This window comes from Vipera ursinii (assembly GCF_947247035.1).
Source record: "Vipera ursinii genome assembly, chromosome: Z".
In the NCBI taxonomy this organism is placed as follows: domain Eukaryota; kingdom Metazoa; phylum Chordata; class Lepidosauria; order Squamata; family Viperidae; genus Vipera; species Vipera ursinii.
The window spans coordinates 118146427-118171008 of record NC_139517.1 but is presented as its reverse complement, the minus strand read 5'-3'; the positions used below and the strand labels follow the sequence as shown (position 1 = coordinate 118171008).

Below are 24582 nucleotides of genomic sequence, written 5' to 3'. Positions count from 1 at the left end.
CGGCCCGTCTGCAAAGCTGCCGAAAGCGGCAGCTTTGCAGACGGGCCGTCGCCGTCGGGCAACCGGGAACCGATTCCATCTCACTTTTTTAAAAAATGGCAGCCGTGTGCGTCCGCGCATGCGCAAAAAACCGTTTTGCGCAATTTTGCGCATGCGCGTGCATGGACACATGCACGCGGCTCCCACTTTTTTTAATTTGTGATGGAACCGGTTCCCAGTGTCTCTTTTCCTTTTTTAGGTTGCCGACCCCTGCATTAGACCAATGTGCTGAGGAATTCTGGGAGTTGAAGTCCACAAGTTATTTCTAAAAATTAGTTAGTAGTTTAAAAATAGAAAGACTCATCTTGAGGGTTCTTATACTTCTACATGGATACTAATAGAACAAAAATTCTTTTTTCCCATGCCTAAGAAAAAGACAAAAAGCAAGATGAAATACAGACACCATCCTAAGGGATTAAAGGAGATTATCTTCACCAGCTTTCCTTCTAATGAACGCATCTTTGTGCATGGCTGTCAAATTCCCATTGTGCCATTTGCCTTCCCCAAATGCCCTTTAGCATCTAATTTTTTTTTTGCTCCATTCATTCTGTAATGGCATGATCTTAAGAGACAGGAAGAAAAGCCATAGACTAGATTGGTCTGATAAACAAAATTCGAGTCTGAAGGTGTACAGTAAAATAAAACACCTCAGAAGGGGCCCTCCCTACTTTTCAAGAGCAAAAGTAAGGATCAGAAGGGATATTCAGATTGCAAGATTCTGTTAATGTAACCTGACAATAAAGATAGGCTTAGTATTCATTGTCGTGCTCATTATCTGGACTACCTCAAAGGGCTCACAATGGCCAATAAGTGTAGGATCTGCTATTTGAGAAGGAGCTTTGGACAGGGGCCATAACATGTGTTAGTAGGAGGTATTCCAGACATGTGGAATGACAAAAACCATCTGGAAGAACAAACTCATTCCACTTCCATGAGAACTTACAACTGTTTAGCCTTCTAAAAATCCCTTAATTTACAAAGTTCATGAAACAATCATTCTTTTCTTTAAAAAAAATCCTTCAGAATAAGCCTAGAGGCAGCTGCCATATTTATATAAGACATGTACGCATGACATATGTTCACACATGGATAGCCCTGATGCATCTTGATGAGAAAAAAGGAGAAATAAACTTATTATAGCTGTCAAAACTCACAAGAGAAAGCACACAGACATTTTTGCCAGAATGTCACTTTCTCAAAGATTTATTAAGTAAAGGAATTACAGGTGCAAACCACATATAACGTGACATATTCATAGAAGTCATATCTCCAGGATGGGCTTTGGAAACCTTCTGTTCTGATCATTTCAAAGAATGTCATTACAAGCTGAAGTAATAAAATTATAATGAGAAATGATCCCCTACAGCTGTGTTTCTCAACCTTAGCCACATGGAGCTGTATGAACTTCAACTTTCAGAATTCCTCAGTCAGCATGGCAGACTGGAGAATTCTGTGAATGGAAGTCCACACATTTTGAAGTGGCCAAGATTGTGAAATACTGCTCTCCAGTTAAATAAAAATGAGGCAAGACCCCACTTCTATAGAGAAAAAAAAGATTTTTGTTATTAGCTGCAAAGTCGTGTCCGACCCCTCAGGACCCCATGGACAATGTTCCTCCAGGCCTTCCTGTCCTCTACCATCTTCTGGAGTCCATTTAAGCTCACACCTACTGCTTCAGTGACTCCAGCCAGCCACCTCATTCTCTGTCGTCCCCTTCTTCTCTTACCCTCAACCTTTCCCAGCATTAGGCTCTTCTCCAGTGAGTCCTTCCTTCTCATTAGGTGGCTAAAGTATTTGAGTTTCAACTTCAGGATCTGGCCTTCTAAAGAGCAGTCAGGGTTGATCTCCTCTAGGACTGACTGGTTTGATCGCCTTGCAGTCCAAGGGACTCACAGGAGTCTTCTCCAGCACCATAGTTCAAAGGCTTCAATTCTTTGGCGCTCAGCCTTTCTTATGGTCCAACTTTCACAGCCATACATTGCAACCGGGAAGACCATAGCCTTGACTATACGCACTTTTGTTGACAGGGTGATGTCTCTGCTTTTTAGTGTGCTGTCTAGATTTGCCATGGCTTTCCTCCCCAGGAGCAAGCGTCTTTTGATTTCTTGGCTACAGTCCCCATCTGCAGTGATCTGGGAGCCCAGGAAAATAAAATCTGTCACTACCTCCATTTCTTCCCCGTCTATTTGCCAGGAATTGAGAGGGCTGGATACCATGATCTTGGTTTTCTTAATGTTAAGTTTCAAGCCAACTTTTGTACTCTCCTTCTTCACCCGCAACAAGAGGCTCTTTAGTTCCTCTTCACTTTCTGCCATTAAGCTCTGTGTTAACTAGCATAAAGCTAAGATACTTTGGAAGCAAAGAAATTACAATCCAAATCTGGTAACTTAACCTGCAAAACTGACTTCTCTAGGGAGGCAAAGACAGACAATGCAGAACATCGTCCTAAAGAAGCTAATAACTCAGTGGTTAACATGCAATCAGATGGACGTTTGTATTTATTTCCTGTCATACAAATACCAGATCTCTTAAAAATGAAGATGGTTCTTTAGTATTTTTCAATAAGTTTTTCTTACCGGGTTGTCTTCGATATCTTTGAATCCACAAGCAATGAAAAAATGTGGAAACATCTCTGACCATCCTTTACTTGTACAATTTTTGCTGATGTTTCCTAAGAAAATGAACAAGGGAGAACTGCAATATATTTTATGAGCATCAGACATTCCCACCACCATTAAGTCAACAAAACCTCTAACCTTAAAACTTATTTGTTAGATCTTCCACTTTTATTAAATTATTTAATCTTCTCTAACCTCATGGATTCCAGATAAACTGAGACGACGACTCTGAGACTCCTAACTAACATTGACAACTAGCACAGCTCTTATCAGTGCTAGGTGATAATATGTTGTATTTCCAAGTGTTTTTCCTATTGGAATAATAATACTTTGGAAAAACTGTTCTACTTTGTATCCAAATGTATCAGACAAAATTTAACAGCAGTGTAACACAGTGATATTTAGTTGGGTGGATTAAAGTTTCTCCCATGCAATCAACATGTCATTTTGTTGTTGTTGTTAGTTGCGAAGTCGTGTCCGACCCTATGGACAATGTTCCTCCAGGCTTTCCTGTCCTCTACCATCTTCTGGAGTCCATTTAAGCTCACGCCTACTGCTTCAGTGACTCCATCCAGCCACCTCATTCTCTGTCGTCCCCTTCTTCTATTGCCCTCGATCTTTCCCAGCATTAGGCTCTTCTCCAGTGAGTCCTTCCTCCTCATTAGGTGGCCAAAGTATTTGAGTTTTAGCTTCAGGATCTGGCCTTCTAAAGAGCAGTCAGGGTTGATCTCCTCTAGGACTAACCAGTTTGATCGCCTTGCAGTCCAAGGGACTCGTAGGAGTCTTCTCCAGCACCATAGTTCAAAGGCCTCAATTCTTTGGCGCTCAGCCTTTCTTATGGTCCAACTTTCACTGCCATACATTGCAACTGGGAAGACCATAGCCTTGACTATACGCACTTTTCTTGTCATAAGATTCAGCAAAGAAGCATAGCTTATTAAAAAGCCAAGGTAAGGTAATCAAAGTTTCAACCCATAACTCACCAGACAAGGCAATATCAAAATCCAAGATATCAATCCAACTGACAAGATTTGGATGTAAAAGAGGTGGCCATAGGAGCAAACAAGATATTGAAACTGGGAATAAACCATTTTTGGGGGGAAAAGGAAAACTTTATATAAAAATGTTTCTTTGTATCTAACAGAACCCTATGTATATAATTCAGTTTGAGGTAAGTTGATTTGGAAACAAAAATGATTCCCAAATACATCACTCCCAGTACGTTTTTCCTTGCAATCTCACATTCCTGGACTTCCTTTGATACTACATTATTTATTGCACCCATGCAAAGTGTTGCTTGCTTGTCATGATAGGCCTAGTTTATTGCACAAACTGACTTTGATTCCCTCTTCATTTTCTGAGAAAGTGTCTGTCATTAAGGATATGACAACTACTCAAGGAAACTCGGTGGCCAGAAAAATTTGTTTAACATTTAAAGCAACATATGTAGCTTTAGATACAACTAATCTGAGGCTATGTGCCGGATGGGAGAATAATTTAAATTAAATTGTCTCCATAAAAGTCTCTCATTACTCAACATCATTATTTAAAGTGATTTTGAATGACCTATGGCAAGAGTATCAAAGGCTTCAGTTCCTGTGATGAATTACTGGTCAGAGATTAATGCACATCTGACACACAAGAATGGTAAAAATGCATTTTTAAAAACACTCATCCAAACATGGAAGAAAGGCTAAAGTTGAGGAAGAGTTTTTTTGGACAATCCTTTGTGTCAGCCTAATCTGCTTGTCTCCTCCATCGATCAGAGTTGTTCCTGAAGATGACTTAACAAATTCCAATCCAGAATGTAATGGTAGTCAACAAGGCTAGATTGGTGACCTATGGCCAATTCAAACCCTGATCAGTTTTTTTCTCTGCCTCTTGCTCTTCATGCTTGGGCGGGAGGGCAAACTTTTATCAGTTGGCCCTATATGGGGCAGGAGTCTGCTTTTTCCATTTAGGGCAGTGTTTCTCAGTCTTGGCAATTTCCAGCTATGTGGACTTCAGCTTCCAGAGTCTCCTAGCCAGACATGTTGGCAAATATATCATCCATTCGTATATTAAAGAAATGGCGGGGTGGCTAATATTGGAACAAAAAAGAAAGCACAGATCTGATCCTAGAATAAGGGTCCTAAAAGAATCCTTGTGATTCTTTTGAAGTATGCAAGAAAATGAATTTGACTTTCCAAATACTCTGCTGGATTTCCCATATCTTCATAGTAAAAAACTTATCATAAACCAACAGATGATCAGAGAAAAGAATTTCCTTTCATTAAACATCAAAGCTATAAAATACTTTTCATTGTCCTTAACCCTTGTTCAAGACTATTTTCTAAATATAGTCAGTATCTGAAATTGCAACAAGAGGTGCATGCCACCTGCTATGGTGGTGGTTGTACCTGTCTTAAAACACAAGTCTTAAGAGGCACTTGTCAAATGTATTTTCCTTTCAATCTGTATCCCGCCTAATGAAATAACCATTATTTCCAACATTTAAAACACACAGAAACCAAAGATACACATCAGTCCAAATTACAGAAAGACATTTTAATACCTTGTTTGCTGAAAAATTTGCTGAAGATTTTCGGACAAGGGACTGTTACAGTTTCTCCAATTTCTGCAGAACGCCAGCAGGTAATGTTATCCCAGTTCCCAGCACATCCTGAAAAATAAGTAGAAAACATTCAACTTGTTGAGCAAATTAATGTTTCCAGAGGAAACAACAATACCAACAGAAGGGAACATTGGAGGAAATCTTCTCAATTTCATCTTATTAAAAAAACTGGGGGCAAAGGCTCCACTGTTTATTAGTCCATCAGTTAAATTTTGGAAGGAAAAATAAACAGCATTTGATTGGTCCATCTTCCTAGATCCATTGTTTGAAGTACCTTCAGAAGGAAGCAGGAAGCTAGGAGGGCACAAAAAATTATCATGAAGGATAGTAACTATTGAAGATGGTGTGTAGTGCACAACTGGAATTAAAGTTACTTGTCTACAATAAAAGGAAGCACAGCAGATGAACCAGAACATGTTGTCTCTGCAGAAGTCATAAAATGCTATGATGATTCCCTTATAATGCATCACAGGGGAAAAAATGGGCAACCAGCCATCTTCTCAGCTGGCCAGAAGAAATCATGCATTGCTGCCCTTGATTAGTAAAAACTGGAAACTGCCAAAAAAAACAGTGCAAATCATAGTCACATGACCACAGCATGCTGCAACGGGTCACAAACACAGCCAGTTGCCTGGTGTCCAAAATGCAATGACATGATGGCGTCAGGGTGTGTGTATATGTCTGCAGAAGCAGTTATATCTTTTGAGAACAGGTTGTAAGAAGCTTTTAAAAAATACATCATAACTTCAAAAGATAATTAAACTCCTGATTATAAGTCAAGGGCTATCTATATTTGGATGCTTTGCTGAAATTCTACTCGAGACAGAAAGAATGGCATCAACAGTAATGTAGGGATGGGTCAGTGTGTCAGTTTTGGTGCATGAAATGTGTTTTGTGAAAGAGCCTAAATAATACTATTAAAATAGAAGTTTATGATTAATGGGTCAAGAGTTCTACTCTATTAAACTGATAATGTGATGGGAATAAGATTAGCAAGGATTTCACTGGTACTGTATTCATATAAATATTTTCATGGAGCAGTATGATCTATCCAAATAACAGGAAGTCAAACGAAGCTGTCTCCCCAATTTTTCTTAGAATTGCATCAAATGCTAACTTCAGGTCAATGGTACAGAATGATACACTACCAGAGGTTGAATAGCACCAATAATGTTACCTAGTTGGCTAAAGAAATATCTGCAAGAAACAGTCAAGCTCAGAAAACACCAAAGACCCACAATTCAGTTCTGAGCTACAAATATTCCCTTTTATTGATACCATATGTGGGTAAAATGCTTCACACAGCTCATCCTAGCTTTGATGGTTTTACCTAGTTGGGTACTGAAATGTCTGCAAGCAAATAATCAAACTCAAGAGAGCACCAAGGACCCCATAGATGTTAAATGTCCTGGTCTAAATCTGAATCATGCAATATAAATCTGTTTCTTTACTACTTAGCAGAAACAGGAACAGGTTAGATCAAAGCAAGACTCCAAGTAACATGGACTTCAATCCTCTGAATTTTTAACATTGGCACCAAGATGGCTAAGAAATTATGGGAATTGAAGTTTTCACATCTGGAAATTGCCAGGTTGAGAAAACAGACCAAACGATGAAATAAAAGTAGATATTCAGTGTTGGCAAGCAAAGATAAATGACTGTGCCTGAGACAAGGTAATAAATCTTATTTGCAACCTAGTCAGATTTATATTACAATAGAGAAGGATACAACAGAAAGTTATTAACTTTGTCATTTGCCAAAAATTAATGTTTATCATGATTATGTTGTAAGGAAGTTTAAAAGATATAACAACAACAATAGAGTTGGAAGGGACCTTGGAGGTCTTCTAATCCAACCTCCTGCTCAGGCAGGAAAGCCTATACCAGGGGTGTCAAACTCAATTTCATTGAGGGCCGCATCAGCACTGCGGTTGCCCTCAGGGGGCCGGGTGGATATGGCCAGGGTGGGCGTGGCCTACTGGGTGGGCGTGGCTAGAGTGCGTATGGCCTACTGGGTGGGCATGGCCAGCTCTACATCGTTCGCATGAAGGGTGCCTAGGGGGGCCCGGGCAGGAGTGGGACAGATCTGAGGGTCTCTGGCAGAAGGAGGGTCTCTGGGCCAGGGCCAAGGCAGTGGGGGCCGTTCCCTCACTGTTTCCAGGATGGCTTTGCGGGCCACATGAAACCACTTCGCGGGCCGGATCCGGCCCCCGGGCCTTGTGTTTGACATGTCTGGCCTATACCATTTCAGACAAATGGCTGTCCAGTCTCTTCTTAAAACCTCCCAGTGTTGGAGCATTCACAACTTCTGGAGGCAGGTTGTGCCACTGGTTAATTGTTCTGTCAGAAAAATTCTCCTTAATTCTATGTCTCTTCTCTTTGATTAGTTTCCATCCGTTGCTTCTTGTCCTGCCTTCAGGTGCTTTGGAGAATAGCTTGACTCCCTCTTCTTTGTGGCAACCCCTGAGATATTGGAACACTGCTGTCATGTCACCCTTAGTCCTTCTCTTCATTAAACTAGACATTCCGAATTCCAGCAATCATTCTTTATATGTTTTAGCCTTCAGTCACAGTCCCAGCCTTCAGATGTTGCTCAGCATTACTAATATTTTCCAACTACCATAATAACACTAATATTCTTTATTAGGCTTACATAATTGTATAAAATGCTGATACTTTTGAGATTAATAGATGCCACTTTTATTATTTAAACCCAAGAATTATTTATTAAAGAAAGTAAAAATGCCTGTTAAATCAGCACATAAAGAATTGCTTCAAGCTATTATGAGAGATAAATGATGGGCTAGAAACCATCATTTATTACAAATTAATAAAAATAGTTACTACTTAACCATTCTTTGAGGTGGATTCTTAATAATGATTTGAATTTAATATCAATGAAGGATTAGTTAAATATATATTTATACAGCTGCTCTACTGCTAGACAAATGACTCTCATGCAATTTCAAAGTAATTTTTCAAACCAGCTATCTATATATCATTGGAGAGCCTGCTTTTAATGACACCCATCTGTAAATCCTGTGTCTCAAGCTGCTTTCAAAATACTTCCAATCTTTACAAGGGCTGGCAATGCAAATGAAGAGGAATCCAACCAAAATAAAGCTTGGTAGCAGATGTTTATCTCCCCAACAATATCTACAGATTACAAGTCCATTCTTTTAATCCATTTCTCTCTGACTGGTGTAGTTTTAGTTTGATCTCTTAACTCCACGGATTTATAATGTTTGCTGTCTAAACGTTAACTGATTCCTTTTAATGGAAACCAATTTATGGTAAACTATGAAAAATAATGCTATTAACTAAGAACCTTTGTTAGTCATATATCTGGATTTTTTATTATACAACATTTCAGTCACAGATGAGATAAGAAGGAATAAAAGTCATAATTATGAAAATCATTTATCACAACTATTAGCCAGACTGGGAAAGCATAATTTAGCATCTCCTATATCTTAGTTATAGGAAAAGCAAAATAGTTCTCATATTTAAATGGTAAGACTTTTTTTCTGAAAAGATCTACATTATGTCCAACAGCTTCTAGAGAAAACCCTCCAAAATATGAATAGGTGAATTTTGGCATCTTAGCCTACCACATACCATCATGTATGTATCTATCCATTTGATTTCTATGGCCACCATCTCAAACTCATTACCCCGAGTTGTTAACAATATTGAAAAAAAGGCATTAAAACAGAAAAAAAAGAAAGACAACATACTTAAAGTCAAGTAAAAATAACTCTAGTAATAACAAATCTGCACAACCCATGTATGGGCTCAGAACCATTTCCTCACACACACACACACACACACACACACACACATCACATCTTGCAAGCCTTATAAAAATTGGGGCCAGCTTAACATTTGGGGGAATATATGAAATGATGGGCACCATGACAGAAAAGGCCAGATGGCACTCTTTAACAGGTGGCATCTGGACTATGCTGCTTCTGCCAGATCTAATGGGATAGGGATGGGGAATAATCAGGCAGAGGAAGTCCTTCAAAGAACCCAATCCATGCCATAAAAGACTTCATAACTTATAACCAGCCCCTCAAACTCACCCAGAAGCAAACTGGCAATGAATGAAGCTGGAAAACAAGATGTGTAACATGAACTGATCGAGGAGTACCCATCATTACATTCTGTACATTTGTAGCTTCCAGATGCTACAAGGCAGCCCCACATAAAGTGCATTGCAGTAGTCCATTTAGAAGGAGATTAGAGCAGGAGCAACCATGAATAGACTGTGGTTGTTGTGGTTTAGGAAAGGACATAACTGGCATACAATACATAGCTGTGCAAAGTCAATCCTGGCCAGACCTACTACCTGTTCCTTGAACAGGAATTGACAGTCCAGGAAGATTCCAGATTGCGCCCTAATTCAGTATGGGCAATTAAACTGCTTTGCAAGCAAAAAGAAGCAATTTTGTCTCCTGTCATTAAAAGTGCATTTAAGAGCTAATATTAGAAAATGATTAAATTATTGTTTCCCATGTAAAATACGTCTGTACATCAAGCTCTTCTAGAGGCACAAGAACAGCCATATCCTTTGCTTATGGCTAATTGGACACATTTGCTGGTTTCGGAAGACTGTGTAAATCCTAAGTAACAACCACAAGCTTGTTTGAACTTCTATATCCCATTATTTAACTTTATGTAATTTTATCTAATCATTATCTAATCATGATTTATTTGATAGAGGAAATGTACAGCAGAAGCCTTAATAGTAATATGCATGGAGAGCTTGGTTTTACATCTGCATCACGAATTAAATGAAACCAGAACTTGCTTTACTCTCAGTTCTTTAGAACAGAAGTCCCCAACCTTTTGGGCACCAGGGACCGGTTACATGAAGAGAGCTTTTTCCATGGACCAGAGGGGGCATGGTTTTGTGTGCTGCCTGCATCCTGTGGATGGGGATTTGCTTTTTTGTGCGGACCGGTTGCTAGTATGCCACAGCCCAGTACCGGTCCACAGACCGGGGGTTGGGGACCCCTGCTCTAGAAGGCAGTAAGCCAGGGATGGGCAATTAATTTTTCCAAGGAGACCACATGAGAAATTGGGACTTTTGTGAAAAGCCCCCACTAAAGCCGCCCACTACCCAGACAGAGCCCCCTGATCTCTCCTGGTGCTGGCGCTGCCCCACCTCCTGCCGCCAATGCCATGGGCCGGACAGGGATAGCTGAAGGACTGGATTTGGCCCACGGATCAGTAGGCTGACTTCTAATTAAATATTCAGGTTCAAATTTCCATTCAGCTGTGAAGTTCCCAAATTCAAGAATGTCTTTATATCAAGCAGTTAATATAGATAATCCTTGACTTTCTACTACAACTGAGCCCCAAATTTTTGTTGTAAGACAGTTGTTAAGTGAATCACAGCAATTGTTAAGTGAATCATGCAGTCATTAAATGAATCTGGCTTCTCCCACTGACTTTGCTTGTTGGAAGCTGGCTGGGAAGGTTACAAGTGGTGATAACATGACTCTAGGACAATATATCTGTCATAAATACACATCAGTTGCCAAGGACCCAAATTTTTATCATGCGACCATAGGGATGCTGCAATGGTCATAAATGAAAGAACCAATCATAAGTTACTTTTTCAGTGCTGTTGTAACTTCAAATGATTACTAAATGAATGGTTTTAAGTCAAAGAAGACTACCTGTATTCCTTAGGATAACTTAGACCACACTCTTCTTGTTCTTGTAAGAATAAACGAGTGGAATAAGAATGCTTATGATGTCTTGAGCTTCTAGTAGAAATGAAATATAGAAATACAATATCAAGCTGTCTTGCATGCCATAACTCCATTGGAAAAAGTGACTCTGAATTCTATTTGCTATCCGTTGATGACCTTTGGGGGTTTTTTCCCTAGTATAAAGTTGCTTGCTTTATATTTTAATGTAAATTGACAATTTGCATTTGCCCAAATAAAAGTGTGAACCACCACACAATTATTTTTTGGTTTACAAATTTTTCAATGCCTTAGGGAACATTTGAAATCTTAATCTCCTTTCTAGACACTCTGGAAATACTGAATACTGTATTTTCTGGCGTATAAGACTACTTTTTAACCCATGAAAATCTTCTCAAAAGTCAGGGGTCGTCTTATACGCCGGGTACTGAAAATTTAGGGACAGGGCTGGCTGGAAAACCTGGAGCGGATCTCCCATTTAGTCTGCGCAGGGAAAGTAGGACCAATTGGAGAAGAAGCTGCAGTCTGTGATTTTTTACAGGGTTTATAGGGTTTCCTGCCTTAGCAGGGGGTTGGACTAGATGACCTCCAAGGTCCCCTCCAAATTATTATTATTATTATTATTATTATTATTATTATTATTATTATTATTATCATTGTTGTTGTTGTTGTTGTTTAATCCACTTGCACTGTTTTATGTTTACATGTTTGATGACAAACAGCCTTATGTTTATAAGTGACAGTTTTCCTACTAAGCACCTGCATGTCACAAGCATTTGAATTAAAATTACCATATTAAAATCAAATCTTATGTTTTTTAATTTTTATTTAGTGTGCGTTGGAAGAGGGGTAGTCTTATACGGCGAGTATAGCCCAAACCCTATAATTTAACAGGAAATGTAGGGGGTCGTCTTATACGCCCAGTCGTCTTATATGCCGGAAAATACGGTACATGTAATTTAGCACATATAAAATTGCATCCAACATATATGTATTAAGTAAACTTCTGCATTAAAATGTTTATTGGTTTTTGAATGTTTTTTTTTTAAAAAAACTGACCACTGTTGTGTAAGTGGGATGAAATAAACATGACCTTGAAAAACATATGTTACAGAAAGCAATACAAATTAATCCATCCTAACTTTTCAGAGCAAACTACTTTCTGCTTTATTCACTAATGTTTTTTTAGTTTAAAATAAAATTCCTCAGTTGATATGAAGCAAACTCCTATATAAATAAGTAAAACATCTTCAGAATATTTAAACACACAATATTTTGGCCTTGTTGCATTTGCAGAGTGCCTGAAGAATTTGTGGAATATTTACATACATTATAAGTGACTTTCCCATAATTCTCAGAACGGGTCATAAATGTCTACAATCATAATCTTTAATATAGGTTTTATTAAAGGTTTTACAAAGAACATAAAAACTAACTCATCCAACAAAGAATAAAAGAAGCAAGGAAAGAAAGACAAAAAAAATCCAGAAAGAAAGAATAAAAAAAAGAAAAGAAAGCTTCCAGTTCTTTTGCAGCAAATATAAGCATAGTTACATAATTACTTCTTATTCTATGATTATTTAAAAAAACCTTTTTTCTATTATCTAGCGGTTGTTTCCCCCCCCTAATAATTAAAAGCACACATAATAAATGCATTGTTCCATTTTGTGCAAAATTCTATAAGGGGCAATGTCTAATCTTCATTTAGAAAACTTAAGTACCTACTAGGGATGCGTGGCTCAGTGGGTTAGGACGCTGAGCTTGTCGATCAGATGGTCGGCAGTTTGGCGGGTCGCCTGTTACTCGTCCCAGCTTCTGCCAACCTAGCAGTTCGAAAGCACGTAAAAATGCAAGTAGAAAAATAGGGACCACCACGGTGGGAAGGTAACAGCGTTCTGTGCGCCTTTGGCGTCTAGTCATGCCGGCCACATGACCACGGAGATGTCCTCGGACAAGCGCTTGCTCTTCCGCTTTGAAACGGAGATGAGCACCAGCCCCTAGAGCAGGGGTGTCAAACTCAATTTCATTGAGGGCCACATCAGCATTGCGGTTGCCCTCAAGGGGCCGGGTGGGTGTGGCCTGGGTGGGCGTGGCCTACTGGGTGGGTGTGATTAGAGTGCGTATGGCCTACTGGGTGGGCATGGCCAGCTCTACATCGTTCGCATCAAGGGTGCCTATGGGGGCCTGGGCAGGAGTGGGACAGATCTGAGGGTCTCTGGCAGGAGGAGGGTCTCTGGGCCAGGGCCAAGGCAGTGGGGGCCGTTCCCTCACTGTTTCCAGGATGGCTTCGTGGGCCGCATGAAACCACTTCGCGGGCCGGATCCGGCCCCTGGGCCTTGTGTTTGACATGTCTGCCCTAGAGTCAGAAACAACTAGCACGCATGTGCGGGGGAACCTTTACCTTTACCTTTAAAGTACCTACTGCATGCCTATTATTTGTTTAATAAAGATAAAAGTATTTCTTTGCCCTGCTGAGATGATGATTTGAACCTCCTACTTTTGGGTGCAAGAGTAATGTCTCTGTCATAATCATCACTGAAATAACAGTAGCTGGGAATCGGTGAGATGCACTGTGTCTATTATATGGAAAAAAGGAAGTATCATTCTTTCCTATAATCTACAGATATTCTGACTTGAAAGAAAACTGCAGCCTTATCTTATGCAGATTAACTTTGTTTTCATGTCAAAAAAGACATGTATTTTTTTTAAAAAAGAGAAAAGAACAGAAATTACAGGACAGTCCTGTGCTATTCATAGTCAAGCTACTCCACCCAGGTCTCTGTGAGTATAATAGAAGGATCCAAGCATCTTTTCACTACTGTAAATATTATGCGTTTCATAATGTCAACATAAGAACCAGTGAATTCCGGCTGGGATCTTGAAGGCTGAATCTCAGGCCTCATTTTGTTTTTTTGGCCTTAGAGAAATCATGAGACCAACCGCTTCAGGATCAGTTTCCTATTTGCAGAACCGTAATAGTTCTGATTAGAGTTGTCGGAATGTTTGGCATTATTATTTTAAATCCCCCATTCCAGACATTAAAATAGACTGGGATACTGTGGTAAAAGGCAGGTTGTAGAATACTATTGAAGCAAGTCAGTTTCTCCTCAAAATATCCAACCCCCTTGTACTATGCATGTACTTAGCTAATTTTAGTGTGGCTCAAATCAACTGCCTTTCTATACAAGGCTTGAAAGAGGATAGGAATGTCCATTTTTTCATAGGCTTCCATTCACTCAATTCACATCTAAACTATGAATCTCCAAATCATCTTTTTACCTACTTACAGCGAATTGCAACAGAAATGAGATGTGTCCCTCCCCCTTCCCCAATTTAGTATCCACTGTGGTCCTATGGAATATATACAATGCACAAATAGAGGTAGGAAATGTATATTTACTATAGAAGAGGATATTGCTGTTTTTATCCTTACTGTTGCTACAAGGTAGCCTGGAAATCAAAGGGTTGGAGTTTCATTTTCACAATGCCTAGCAAAATTCCTATTTAATGCCTTGCTCTGTCTACCCTGCCATGCCAGAGAGGATTCAGGCCACAAACAGTGGAGTCCCAATTGATTTTAGGCATGCAAAAATTCAAACCTACATTTCTATCTTTCTCTTTCTCTCTCAATCCAACCCACCTCTCAAGGTTGTTGTTGTAGAGAAAATAGGAGGAAGATGTGTTGGATATCTTCACTCCCTTGAGTTGTTTGTAAAAATAATAAAGGTGGGATGCAAATAATGGAATAAAAAATTGATACTGCTTTTTTTCTTACTGTAATATCTAATGATATAGTGTTTAAAAGAAGCATCAGTTAGATCAAAGTTAAGAAAGATTACAAAAGATAAGGTCTGTGTGCAGATTCCCAGAAAGTGGCAAAGATGTTGTACAAGGAAATACTGTGAAACACTCCATGTATTAAACTCTACATCTTTACTTACATACATACACTTTGATTACAATATTTGACCCAATGATTTGGGAAAGAAAATTATTTTATCAGGTCATAATGATCTCTGAAACATGAAATGAGAAGGAAATAAATGAGGATGGGAGAAAAATAAAAGGTAACTGATTGAGAATCTATTTCAGCTACACAAAATGAATAGCTCATATGTGTACTTAATTCAGGTAGACTTAATAAGCAGTTATGCCATAATACAAAAAATGCTTTATGGATTTGGTGATGTGAATATAGTATTATACTCTGCTAAACTAACCTTGTAATCTTTTAACAGATTTGTGTTTCAATAAAGAGAAAGATACTTTTTCTTCAGAGAATGGTTTAAAGATAAATATGGTATATTTAAGATCCCAAGAGAAATATATCCCAATGGAACTTTGATTATCTACTTGATTTTTTTTGAGTGCATGCTTTAGCTAAAAGTCATGCAAGATCTTGGTAAGTAATGGAGCACAGTTTGTTCTTTCATGATCAGTAATACACTTGTTTATATATTTCTGCATATTAAAGCTCTCCACTAGAAAAAAAAATCTTCCCTTAAAACAAAATGACAGAATCATGTTTTCCATGCACAAATATAAATGTTCATGAAACCTAGAGGAGCTTTTTTTTAAAAAATCCATTTATATCCCGCCCTTCTCCAAAGACTCAGGGCGGCTTACAAGCTTAGCAGTAGCCTTCATTCATTCATTCATTTGCAACCTGCAAATGAAGCCATATATTTTGCACCTTAATGACATTTTTAAACTCTGGAATACCTTTCTCTATGGAAATGTTATTAAAATTCAAGCCTGGATTTTCTAAAAGTAAGAGCCACATAAGCATTTGCTGTTTAAAGAAATGCAATAAACAGGCATAAATTAGAATTAACAGTGACTTCAAATTTTTCACCAAGTTTAAAATAACTTTTTTTTAAATGAGTCCTCGGCAAGCACATCTTCAATATTTCTTCCCAATGAAAAATCTGTTTTGTGTTAGAAATGCATTCAGAAATGAAATATTGGAAATTTCTATGTCTAGAAATGTCTTTTTGAGACATTTATTGATCCATCTTTTACAATCCTTGCCTCTTATCCTTGATACTGTTATTAAGAAATCTATAACTTATAATACTTTTTCAGAACAATACTACCCAATTTCACCAATCTAAGAAAAATATATACAGTGCATTCTTTAAAAACCTTACGATCCTTTCTGATTAAGAAAAGCACCTTTCTCTTAAATTATCCTTGATACTCTCTGTTAACATCCAAAATTATGCTCATAACTTCAAAACTTTTGCCATTGTGAAGGTCTCAGGACTTTCGATTCCTGTCCTGAAGTCATGTCTCACTCAGTCAATGTTAGGTCTTGCAAGCTCCTGACTATAACAGGATCATGAAGTTCTGGTGTCAGATTTTGATAAAACCTGTGGGGTTATTAGTGAGAAGCTCCTGCATGGAGCATAGCTCTGGGTACTGTGGAAAAATTGGCCACCTTCAAGGTAACTCAGTTGTCAAGAAGCTCCTGGCAGTTTGTAAAAGCTTTGGGTATTATCTTGCTTAGAATATTTATTTATTTATTTATTTATTTATTTATTTATTTATTTATTTATTTATTTATTTATTTATATACCGCCCTTCTCCCGAAGGACTCAGGGCGGTGTACAGGGCAATAAATATCAAAATGTAAATACAAAAGTTAAAAAAGAGATTAAAAAGAATTAAATAATTATGCCCAAAAATACAATACTAAAAATGTGTTAAAACTTATTTAAACCCAACCCCAAACCCATCAGACCAGGCCAGATTGCTCAAATAGATAGGTTTTTAAATTACGCTGGAAGGAGCGCAGGTCGGGGGCCATCCAGAGCTCAACCGGAATGCGGTTCCACAGGTGGCTGCTCATCCTCGCTCCTGGTACCACGGGCTGAAATCAGAGGGTCGGAGCGCATCACCGCTTGAAGACAGCGGGGACGCACTCCCGGATATTGATACAGCCCTCTGTTCATACACCTGCGGCCATTCCCTACCAAGCCCCACCACGGCGGCCATTCCCTACCAAGCCCCACCACGGCGTGAGCAATCCGCGGCCTGGTCTGAGAAACGGTTGGTGGAACCCCGCCCAGTCTCCAACCAAACCTTTTTAGAACCCTCCCCTCTCCCTAACCCCACAAAAAATTGAGCTAAAAATGCACCAGGGGCCTCTTATTAAATTTGTGATGGAGGCTCCTGTCCTTGCCCAACCATCTCTCAGGGTCCCAGTAATTGGGCCCGTCATCAAGAGGATAGATTGAAATAAAGGCGGGTCGTGCCCAGGAAGGGGGGGCACCCCTGAGCGCGAATAAGTCCGTGCTTGAGTAGGATAAAACCATTTTTCGGGTAGATCCAGCCAGGCAGTCCCATAGTCACTCGGAAAGATGTAAGACAGAAGATCAACAATGTCCAGTCCACCAGCTCCCTGCCACTTGAGCTGGCTAGGTAACTCCCAAGACAGATCGGGCACCTCTCTCTCACAGAGGGCCCAGACCTATCCAGAAGTGGACAGCATACAAACCCAAATATATGTCTTTTATGTTGTGCTTTTAAATGTTTGCTTGAGCTAGTGATAAAGTCTAAAAACCTTTTATTTATTGGAAAGTTCATTGTCTCCAGATCTAAAAGAATCAGTTGCCTGGGCACTTGATCACTGCCATGACCCCTAGCAAAACAGGTGGACAATTCATATTATTTCTTGAATTCCGGTAAAAACTAGCATTGTACAAATTTGTTCCCAGGAGACACTAATATACAGGTAGTCCTTGACTTAGAACACAATGGAGCCTGACTGCTCAGCAAGACAATTGTTAAGTGAACTGTTCCCCATTTTACAATCTTCTTGCCATGGTTGTTAAGCAAATCACTACAGATGTTAAGTGAACCATACAGTGGTTACGGTAAGTGGTTTCCCCCACTGACTTTGCTTGTTGAAAACCAGATGCACAATTGCAAATGGTGATTACACAATCCAAGGATACTGCAACTGTTGTAAATAAATGCCAGTTGCCAAGCATTTGAATTCTGATCACATGACCTTGGGGATGCCAAAACAGTCATAAATGTGAAAACCAATCTTCAAGTCACTTTTTTCAGTACTGCTGTAACTTTGAATGAATGGTTGCGAGTTGACTTCTACCTGTATCTGAATGGTCCCTATAATATTGCCACTTACGTGATCCGACAAACAACTGCACCATCTCTTCTTATGCAGCCTCAAATTGCTTTTAAGGCTACTAATGACCATATATCTCTAATTAATCCAAAGAAAAGGATTATTAGTAAACATATACAGATTTGTGATGTTCTTTAAATATTCTGGAGCTCCCATTAGTCTCCAACACAAAAAACTGCTGTGTCGATTGAAAAGAGTTTAAGTACAGGTAGTCCTTGAATTACAACCATAACTGAGCCCAAATTTTGGTTGCTAAGTGGGACCGTTGTTAAATGAATTTTGCCCCATTTTATGACCTTCCTTGCCACAGTTGCTAAGTAAATCACTACAGTTGTTAAGTTAATAACAGGGTTATTAACTGAATCTGATTTTTTTTCTTGCAAAAAGTGATCCCATGATACTGCAACCGTCACAAATAAAAATTTTATGAATTTTTCTCAGGTATGAAAAGAATTCTGGGGCAAACAGATGTAATGATGGGTTGTTGTTTTATGAGTTAATTCAAAAGAAAGCTGTCCCTGCTCATCTTCATGTATAAACACTGGGAAAGCATTGAGGTTTAAAGGAGCAGTTGTCATAAGGTCACCATATCTGGGTTGCACTGTCTGGATGACCACTTGTTGTTAGCTGCGAAGTCATGTGACCCATCGCGACCCCATGGACAACGTTCCTCCAGGCCTTCCTGTCCTCTACCATCTTCTGGGGTCCATTTAGGCTCACGCCTACTGCTTCAGTGACTCCATCCAGCCACCTCATTCTCTGTCGTCCCCTTCTTCTCTTGCCCTCAACCTTTCCCAGCACTAGGCTCTTCTCCAGTGAGTCCTTCCTTCTCATTAGGTGGCCAAAGTATTTGAGTTTCAGCTTCAGGATCTGGCCTTCTAAAGAGCAGTCAGGGTTGGTCTCCTCTAGGACTGACCGGTTTGATTGCCTTGCAGTCCAAGGGACTCGCAGGAGTCTTCTCCAGCACCATAGTTCAAAGGCTTCAATTTTTTGGCGCTCGGCCTTTCTTATGGTCCAACTTTCACTGCCATACATTGCAACTGGGAAGACCATAGCCTTGACTATATGCACTTTTGTTGACAGGGTGATGTCTCTGCTTTTTAGGGATGACCACTAGATGGCAACAAAGTTACAGAACATTCTGAAAAAAACCTAATGCCATCTGGTGACCATGTAAAATTTGAAAGTACAGTTATTGTAATCCTAATATTAATTGTACTTTAGTACTGGGAACCAGACCAAGGAGACAGGGAAGTTGAGGAATTAAAGAATACACATATACCCAGAAGGCTTCTTTTTTTTAAAAAAAAAAGCATGAAGTATGAAAAAAGGAAATATAACTAAAGTTACTTTACAACAACTTTTTATGGTTGCACATCCTCCTTGCTTTCATCACATTGATACCCAAATTCATACATTGTCTTTTGTTCTCTGAACTTCCCACCTACTGCATTCCCCTAACAACTTTGCTGTTTTTATATGCTCTGTGACCCAGATTTGGCACTAGATTCACAGATGGAGATTGTAGCAACAAGTTCATTTGCGCAACTACAGTAATAAACCCCCTGATATCCTTTCTTTATTAGTCAGACCTAGCAACAATTACACATGCCTCGGATATAACCTGTCTCAATTATTGCAAAGTGCTTTAAATTCCAGAAATTGCAACTAATGCAAAATACAGCAGACAAGTTGTATAAGTGATACAAGATATTAAATACAAATGTCTGCATTGAAAGCTCTGGACTGGCTGCTAATTGTTTATCAACATTTAAAGTGCTACTGTTTAAAACATCTCTCTTGCTAAGAACTTGCCTAGTTATTAAATCAGCAGTAACAACTTTTGAAGATGTCTTTTCCACCCAAAGCTTAACTGTCTGGAATGCGGGCTAGGACTTTCTTTTCTGTAGGACTTTCAATACTGCAAAAACGTGCTCTTTGGGAAGAAGTGTTTGGCAGGCTATGCAGGACTTTTGTTCTTAAGGAATAAAAGTCCTTCAGACTATACAAGGGCACTTCTGTAGGCCCTCTCTACAGCTGCAGCACAATCCCAGGGAAAGACACACTTTGTTAAAGAAGTTTTTGACAAGTGTTGAGTGTGTACCCCAGCAACCTTTTCACCCCATATCTCTAGTGTTCAGCCTCCTTTCTCCCAGGAAAGCAGCAAAAACATATTTTCGCTTTTAACTGTTAGAGCCATTTGGATTTTATTGATCTTAAATGTCATGTTTTATATTACAAAGTTGTTTCATTTTAATGAGAGGGGGGAGGGGTGTCTAGTAGTTAAGGCTCCAGGCTAGAAAGAAGTCCTGTCTGAGCTATGAAAGCCAGCTGGATGACCTTGAGTCAATCACTTTCTTTCAGCCAACTCACTGCATAAGGTTGTTGCCTTTATGGGGAAAACAGGTGAAGGAAGGTATGTTGGATACATTTGCTGCAATAATTATCTATCATCTATCTATCGATCGATCGATCTATCTATCGATCTATCTATCGATAGAGAGATATATACATTTGATAGATAGATCGATAGATCAATAGATAGATAGATCGATATAGATAGATATAGATAGATTATCTAAGATAGACAGATAACCATTAGCCACCTAAATGCTTACAAATGCAAAAAGGAAGAATATAAACTTAATCAGTTAAATAAGAGGAGCTAACCAAGCAGCTCTGTAGATTAAGTAGCTGATTCATGAAGAGAAGACTAAATTATGAGTACATCAATATTCAAACTATTTTATCCCAATTCTATTCTCATATTGTGAAATAGGTTAGAGTGACAGACAGGTAAAGGCTGCTCCCAAACAGATGGAAACTATTGTACACTATTTCAGCTTGCTATCTCCACTTTAAAAAAAAGGGGGGGGAGTTTTATAACTACAAGTAAGTTGACCATATTCCGATTTTGGAAAAGCTAGTAATCAATAAAGGGTGTCTTTTTTAATGGGTTCCTTTCTGAACAACATCAATTCAGAAAAGTAATGTGTTTGCACCTGCATTTAAGTCAATGGTCCCCACAGAAATGTGATTCATACATGGATGAACTAAAGCAATATTTGTATGCTCTATATATAGATCACAGAGGTACAGTAGATTACAATATTATTTCCCTAGCTTTTGTATCATTCTCTGGAAAAGCTCACAATGCAGTTTAAAAAAAGAACTAAGAGCTTCTCAGCTATCTAAAAACAAATTTGGTTCTCAGTTGCAACTTTCCGTTCTTCTTGTTATTTCCTCGAGTTCAGATTGGATTGCAATTTACCTAAAGACAGATTTTTTGCTCCATATTAAGTATCTTCATTTTCATGTAATTTCTTTGGCCAATAGAGGCTTATCTCTTCAAAGAACAAAAGTTTAAGAAACCTATTATTAAGACTCCTAATGAATGTAACAGAATTAAAAAAGGAGATTAGAAAGCAAATATTCCAAGCATACAGTAAGATGCAGAAATGACAGAGGAGATACAGCAGAAGACCCAGTTTCATGTAGTGGTTAAGGCATTAGCCTAGAAACCGGGAAACTCTGAGTTCGAGTTCTGCCTTAGGCATAAAGCCAGCTGTGTGATCTAGAGACAGTCACTTTCTTTTAACCTTAGGAAAGATGTAACTGAAAAATCCTTGCTAAGAAAACTATAGGAACCAGGGGTCACCAAGAGTCAATGCTGACTCAAAGGCACCAGGCGGGGGTGGGGAGAGAAAATAGGTCTGGAAAAACAGTAATGAACAGTAATTTAATCATTCTTACTGAAATTCACTCTACCAAGAAGACAAAGAATTAAAAATAGTTTTTTGTTGAAAAAAAATATTTTGCAGTTTAGGCTATTAAAAGAAGAAAGATTACACACGTACTATTATTGCCACTAAAATGAAACATATGAATGAGACACCACTATATCATCTGCAGAATCACAATATATGTACTGTAGTGTTCCTCTTCTTGCTATGCATAGTTCAATTCCTTCCTATCTCTTGATTTAAGATAAACTATAATGAATGCAATCAAAGCCAAATTAATTACACTTTACTTAACTCAAAACAAACAGACATTTTGGCTTAGTTCATTGGCAAAGCAGCCAATATGATTAGTAAATCATGTTTTATGGTTTAGCATTATCTGTGTACCCAGCCAATTATAGATTTTTTTTTAAGCTGCCTTGATTAAAATATATGTGATAGGTGATATATAAGTAAAAGTTTCCTTATTTCATTCCACTTAGATGTCTAGCAAAATATTTATAGCATTGTTTTCTCTGGAATAAAACACAAGAAATAAGGTATAATTATAATTGGCTAATTAATCTGGGAGCAGCAATGTTGATTGGCTACTCAATAAGGTCAAAGATGTTCAATCAGAGTAGTCTGCTCATTAATGCAGGTGATTTCCTAGTTCAGAAAATAGCCTTTGAAGATAAAATGTAGGGAGTATCTTATCTTATAAATTCCTTTAGAATTTATGACAAAAATGTTTTTAAGCTTTGTCATTGAAAGGATCTTCCAGATTTGGATTGGTTACTAGTTCACATGTCCTATTAGTATGAAATTCTAGGTAATCCTTTTGAAACAGAAATTAGGACCATGCAGATTAGCCATGATCAAGAACTGAGGTTAGAAAATTTGATTTACCAGTAGATCTCTTGACTTATTTGTTGAATTCGGAATTGCAATTCAAACTCTGTAGTGACTCAGTTCAGTTTAAAGATTAAATATGATAAAAATGTGTTTTCATCAGGAATGTCAACTGATTCAACCTAACACATTTAGAAATGCAATCTGAAAGGACAATTCAACCCAATTGTCTTTGAATTTTAGCTTTGCATAACACTAACAGAGTTATCCTTGCCTATAAAGTAACATTAGGCTACTGATATATTTTCCTTGCACTCCTGGCAAAGATACACTTATTTTTCATTTATAAGCTCACCGGTATATTTATTGTCTCCCTACCAGAAGAATAAAAACATCATTTATTTACACTATGAGCAGATGGTCTTGACTTAGGCACCTACTTGTGGAAAATATTGTACTTCTTGTATTTGCTTTTTGATAATCTTCTATTCCATTTGACTTAAAGGGACAACAAAATTTCTTTTAAAAGACAGAAAAGGAATGGAAACAGCTACTTCCTTTCATCACAGTTTCATCTCCTAAAGTACAGTAACCATGGAACATTTTTAAAAGGTGGTCTGAATATGCAATGTGAAGCAACTCTCATTGGTCATTAGAAAATGCCATTAACTTTCTATAAATGTGAACAACTATATCTCAGCATTTGTTAAAACATTACAGCTTTTTTAAGGGGAGCACAAAATAACAGGAGAGGTAACTTTCATGCTTTCCTTTCCTTTCTTTTTTTCCGTAAGTGCCTATGCCCTAAGAATATTAGGGAGAATCAATCCACAATATCATTGTTTATAGCAGAGTTCCCCAACATTTACGGCTTGCAGACAAGCAGTGGGTAGGGGATGGTTCCATGTGAGTGGTGGGCATATGAGCTTGTTGCCCAATAAATGGAACTGGCGGGCACGCACTCACCTGCTGCTTGCACAAGTGTGGATGGCCATCTATCCATGCTTGCTGGCCATTTCCATGGCCCGGTTGCAATCCCCTCATGTCCCACTAGTGGGGCATGGCCCAAAGGCTGGGGACCCCTGGTTTATAGGCTAAAGCGTCGTGTTTCTAATTTTATTATAATCCGTGCCACAGATTACTTGCAATACCATCTGCTTTTCCAAGGGTGATCCACGGGAAGCATTTTCCAACACCCATGATTTTGTTTCTTCCATAAAGCCTATGGCATTATGAGAAAAATAAACTGGCAACTGACACATGAACTGCAGCCACCAATTTCCTACCTTCCTGAAAAGCCTGAGGCTTGATAGAAGGCTCAAATCCCAGAAACTGCCCAAGGATACTTTCTACAGTGGATATAAAAAGTCTGCATGCTGTCATTAAAGTGCCAGGTTTATATATATATATATATATATATATATATATATATATATATATATATATATATATATATATATATATATATATATATATATATATATATATATGTATATATATATATATATATATATATGTATATATATATATATATATATATATATATATATATATATATATATATATATGTGTGTGTGTGTGTGTGTGTGTGTGTGTGTGTGTGTGTGTGTGTGTGTGTGTGTATCTTTGGTCATTCGGGTTTTTCCCCACGTAGAATTGAAGGTGTAGGAGCTATATATGTATGTATGTATGTACGTACACACACACACACACATGTGTGTGTGTATTAAATGCTTGTTAACTATTTAGATTACCTTGCTTTGTCCCCCAAACATGGGACAAATCTTTATTTCCTGTTTCGGCCTAACCGAAGGCCATCCACAGGCAGTAGTCACAACAGTGACAGCTCATATTTGTGTAAATT

General features: G+C 38.4%; 1 protein-coding gene across 1 annotated transcript in view; it reads right to left on the bottom strand.

Moving 5' to 3' along the window:
* The window catches only part of VIPR2 (vasoactive intestinal peptide receptor 2), a gene marked incomplete at both ends in the record, with an annotated part of 82783 nt that overhangs the window by 47468 nt on the left and 10733 nt on the right, over positions 1–24582 (bottom strand). Inside the window, 2 exons of the mRNA XM_083378629.1 lie at positions 2616–2710; positions 5212–5319. Coding sequence (XP_083234755.1) covers positions 2616–2710; positions 5212–5319 — 203 coding nt within the window. The remainder of the gene's footprint in view (positions 1–2615; positions 2711–5211; positions 5320–24582) is intronic.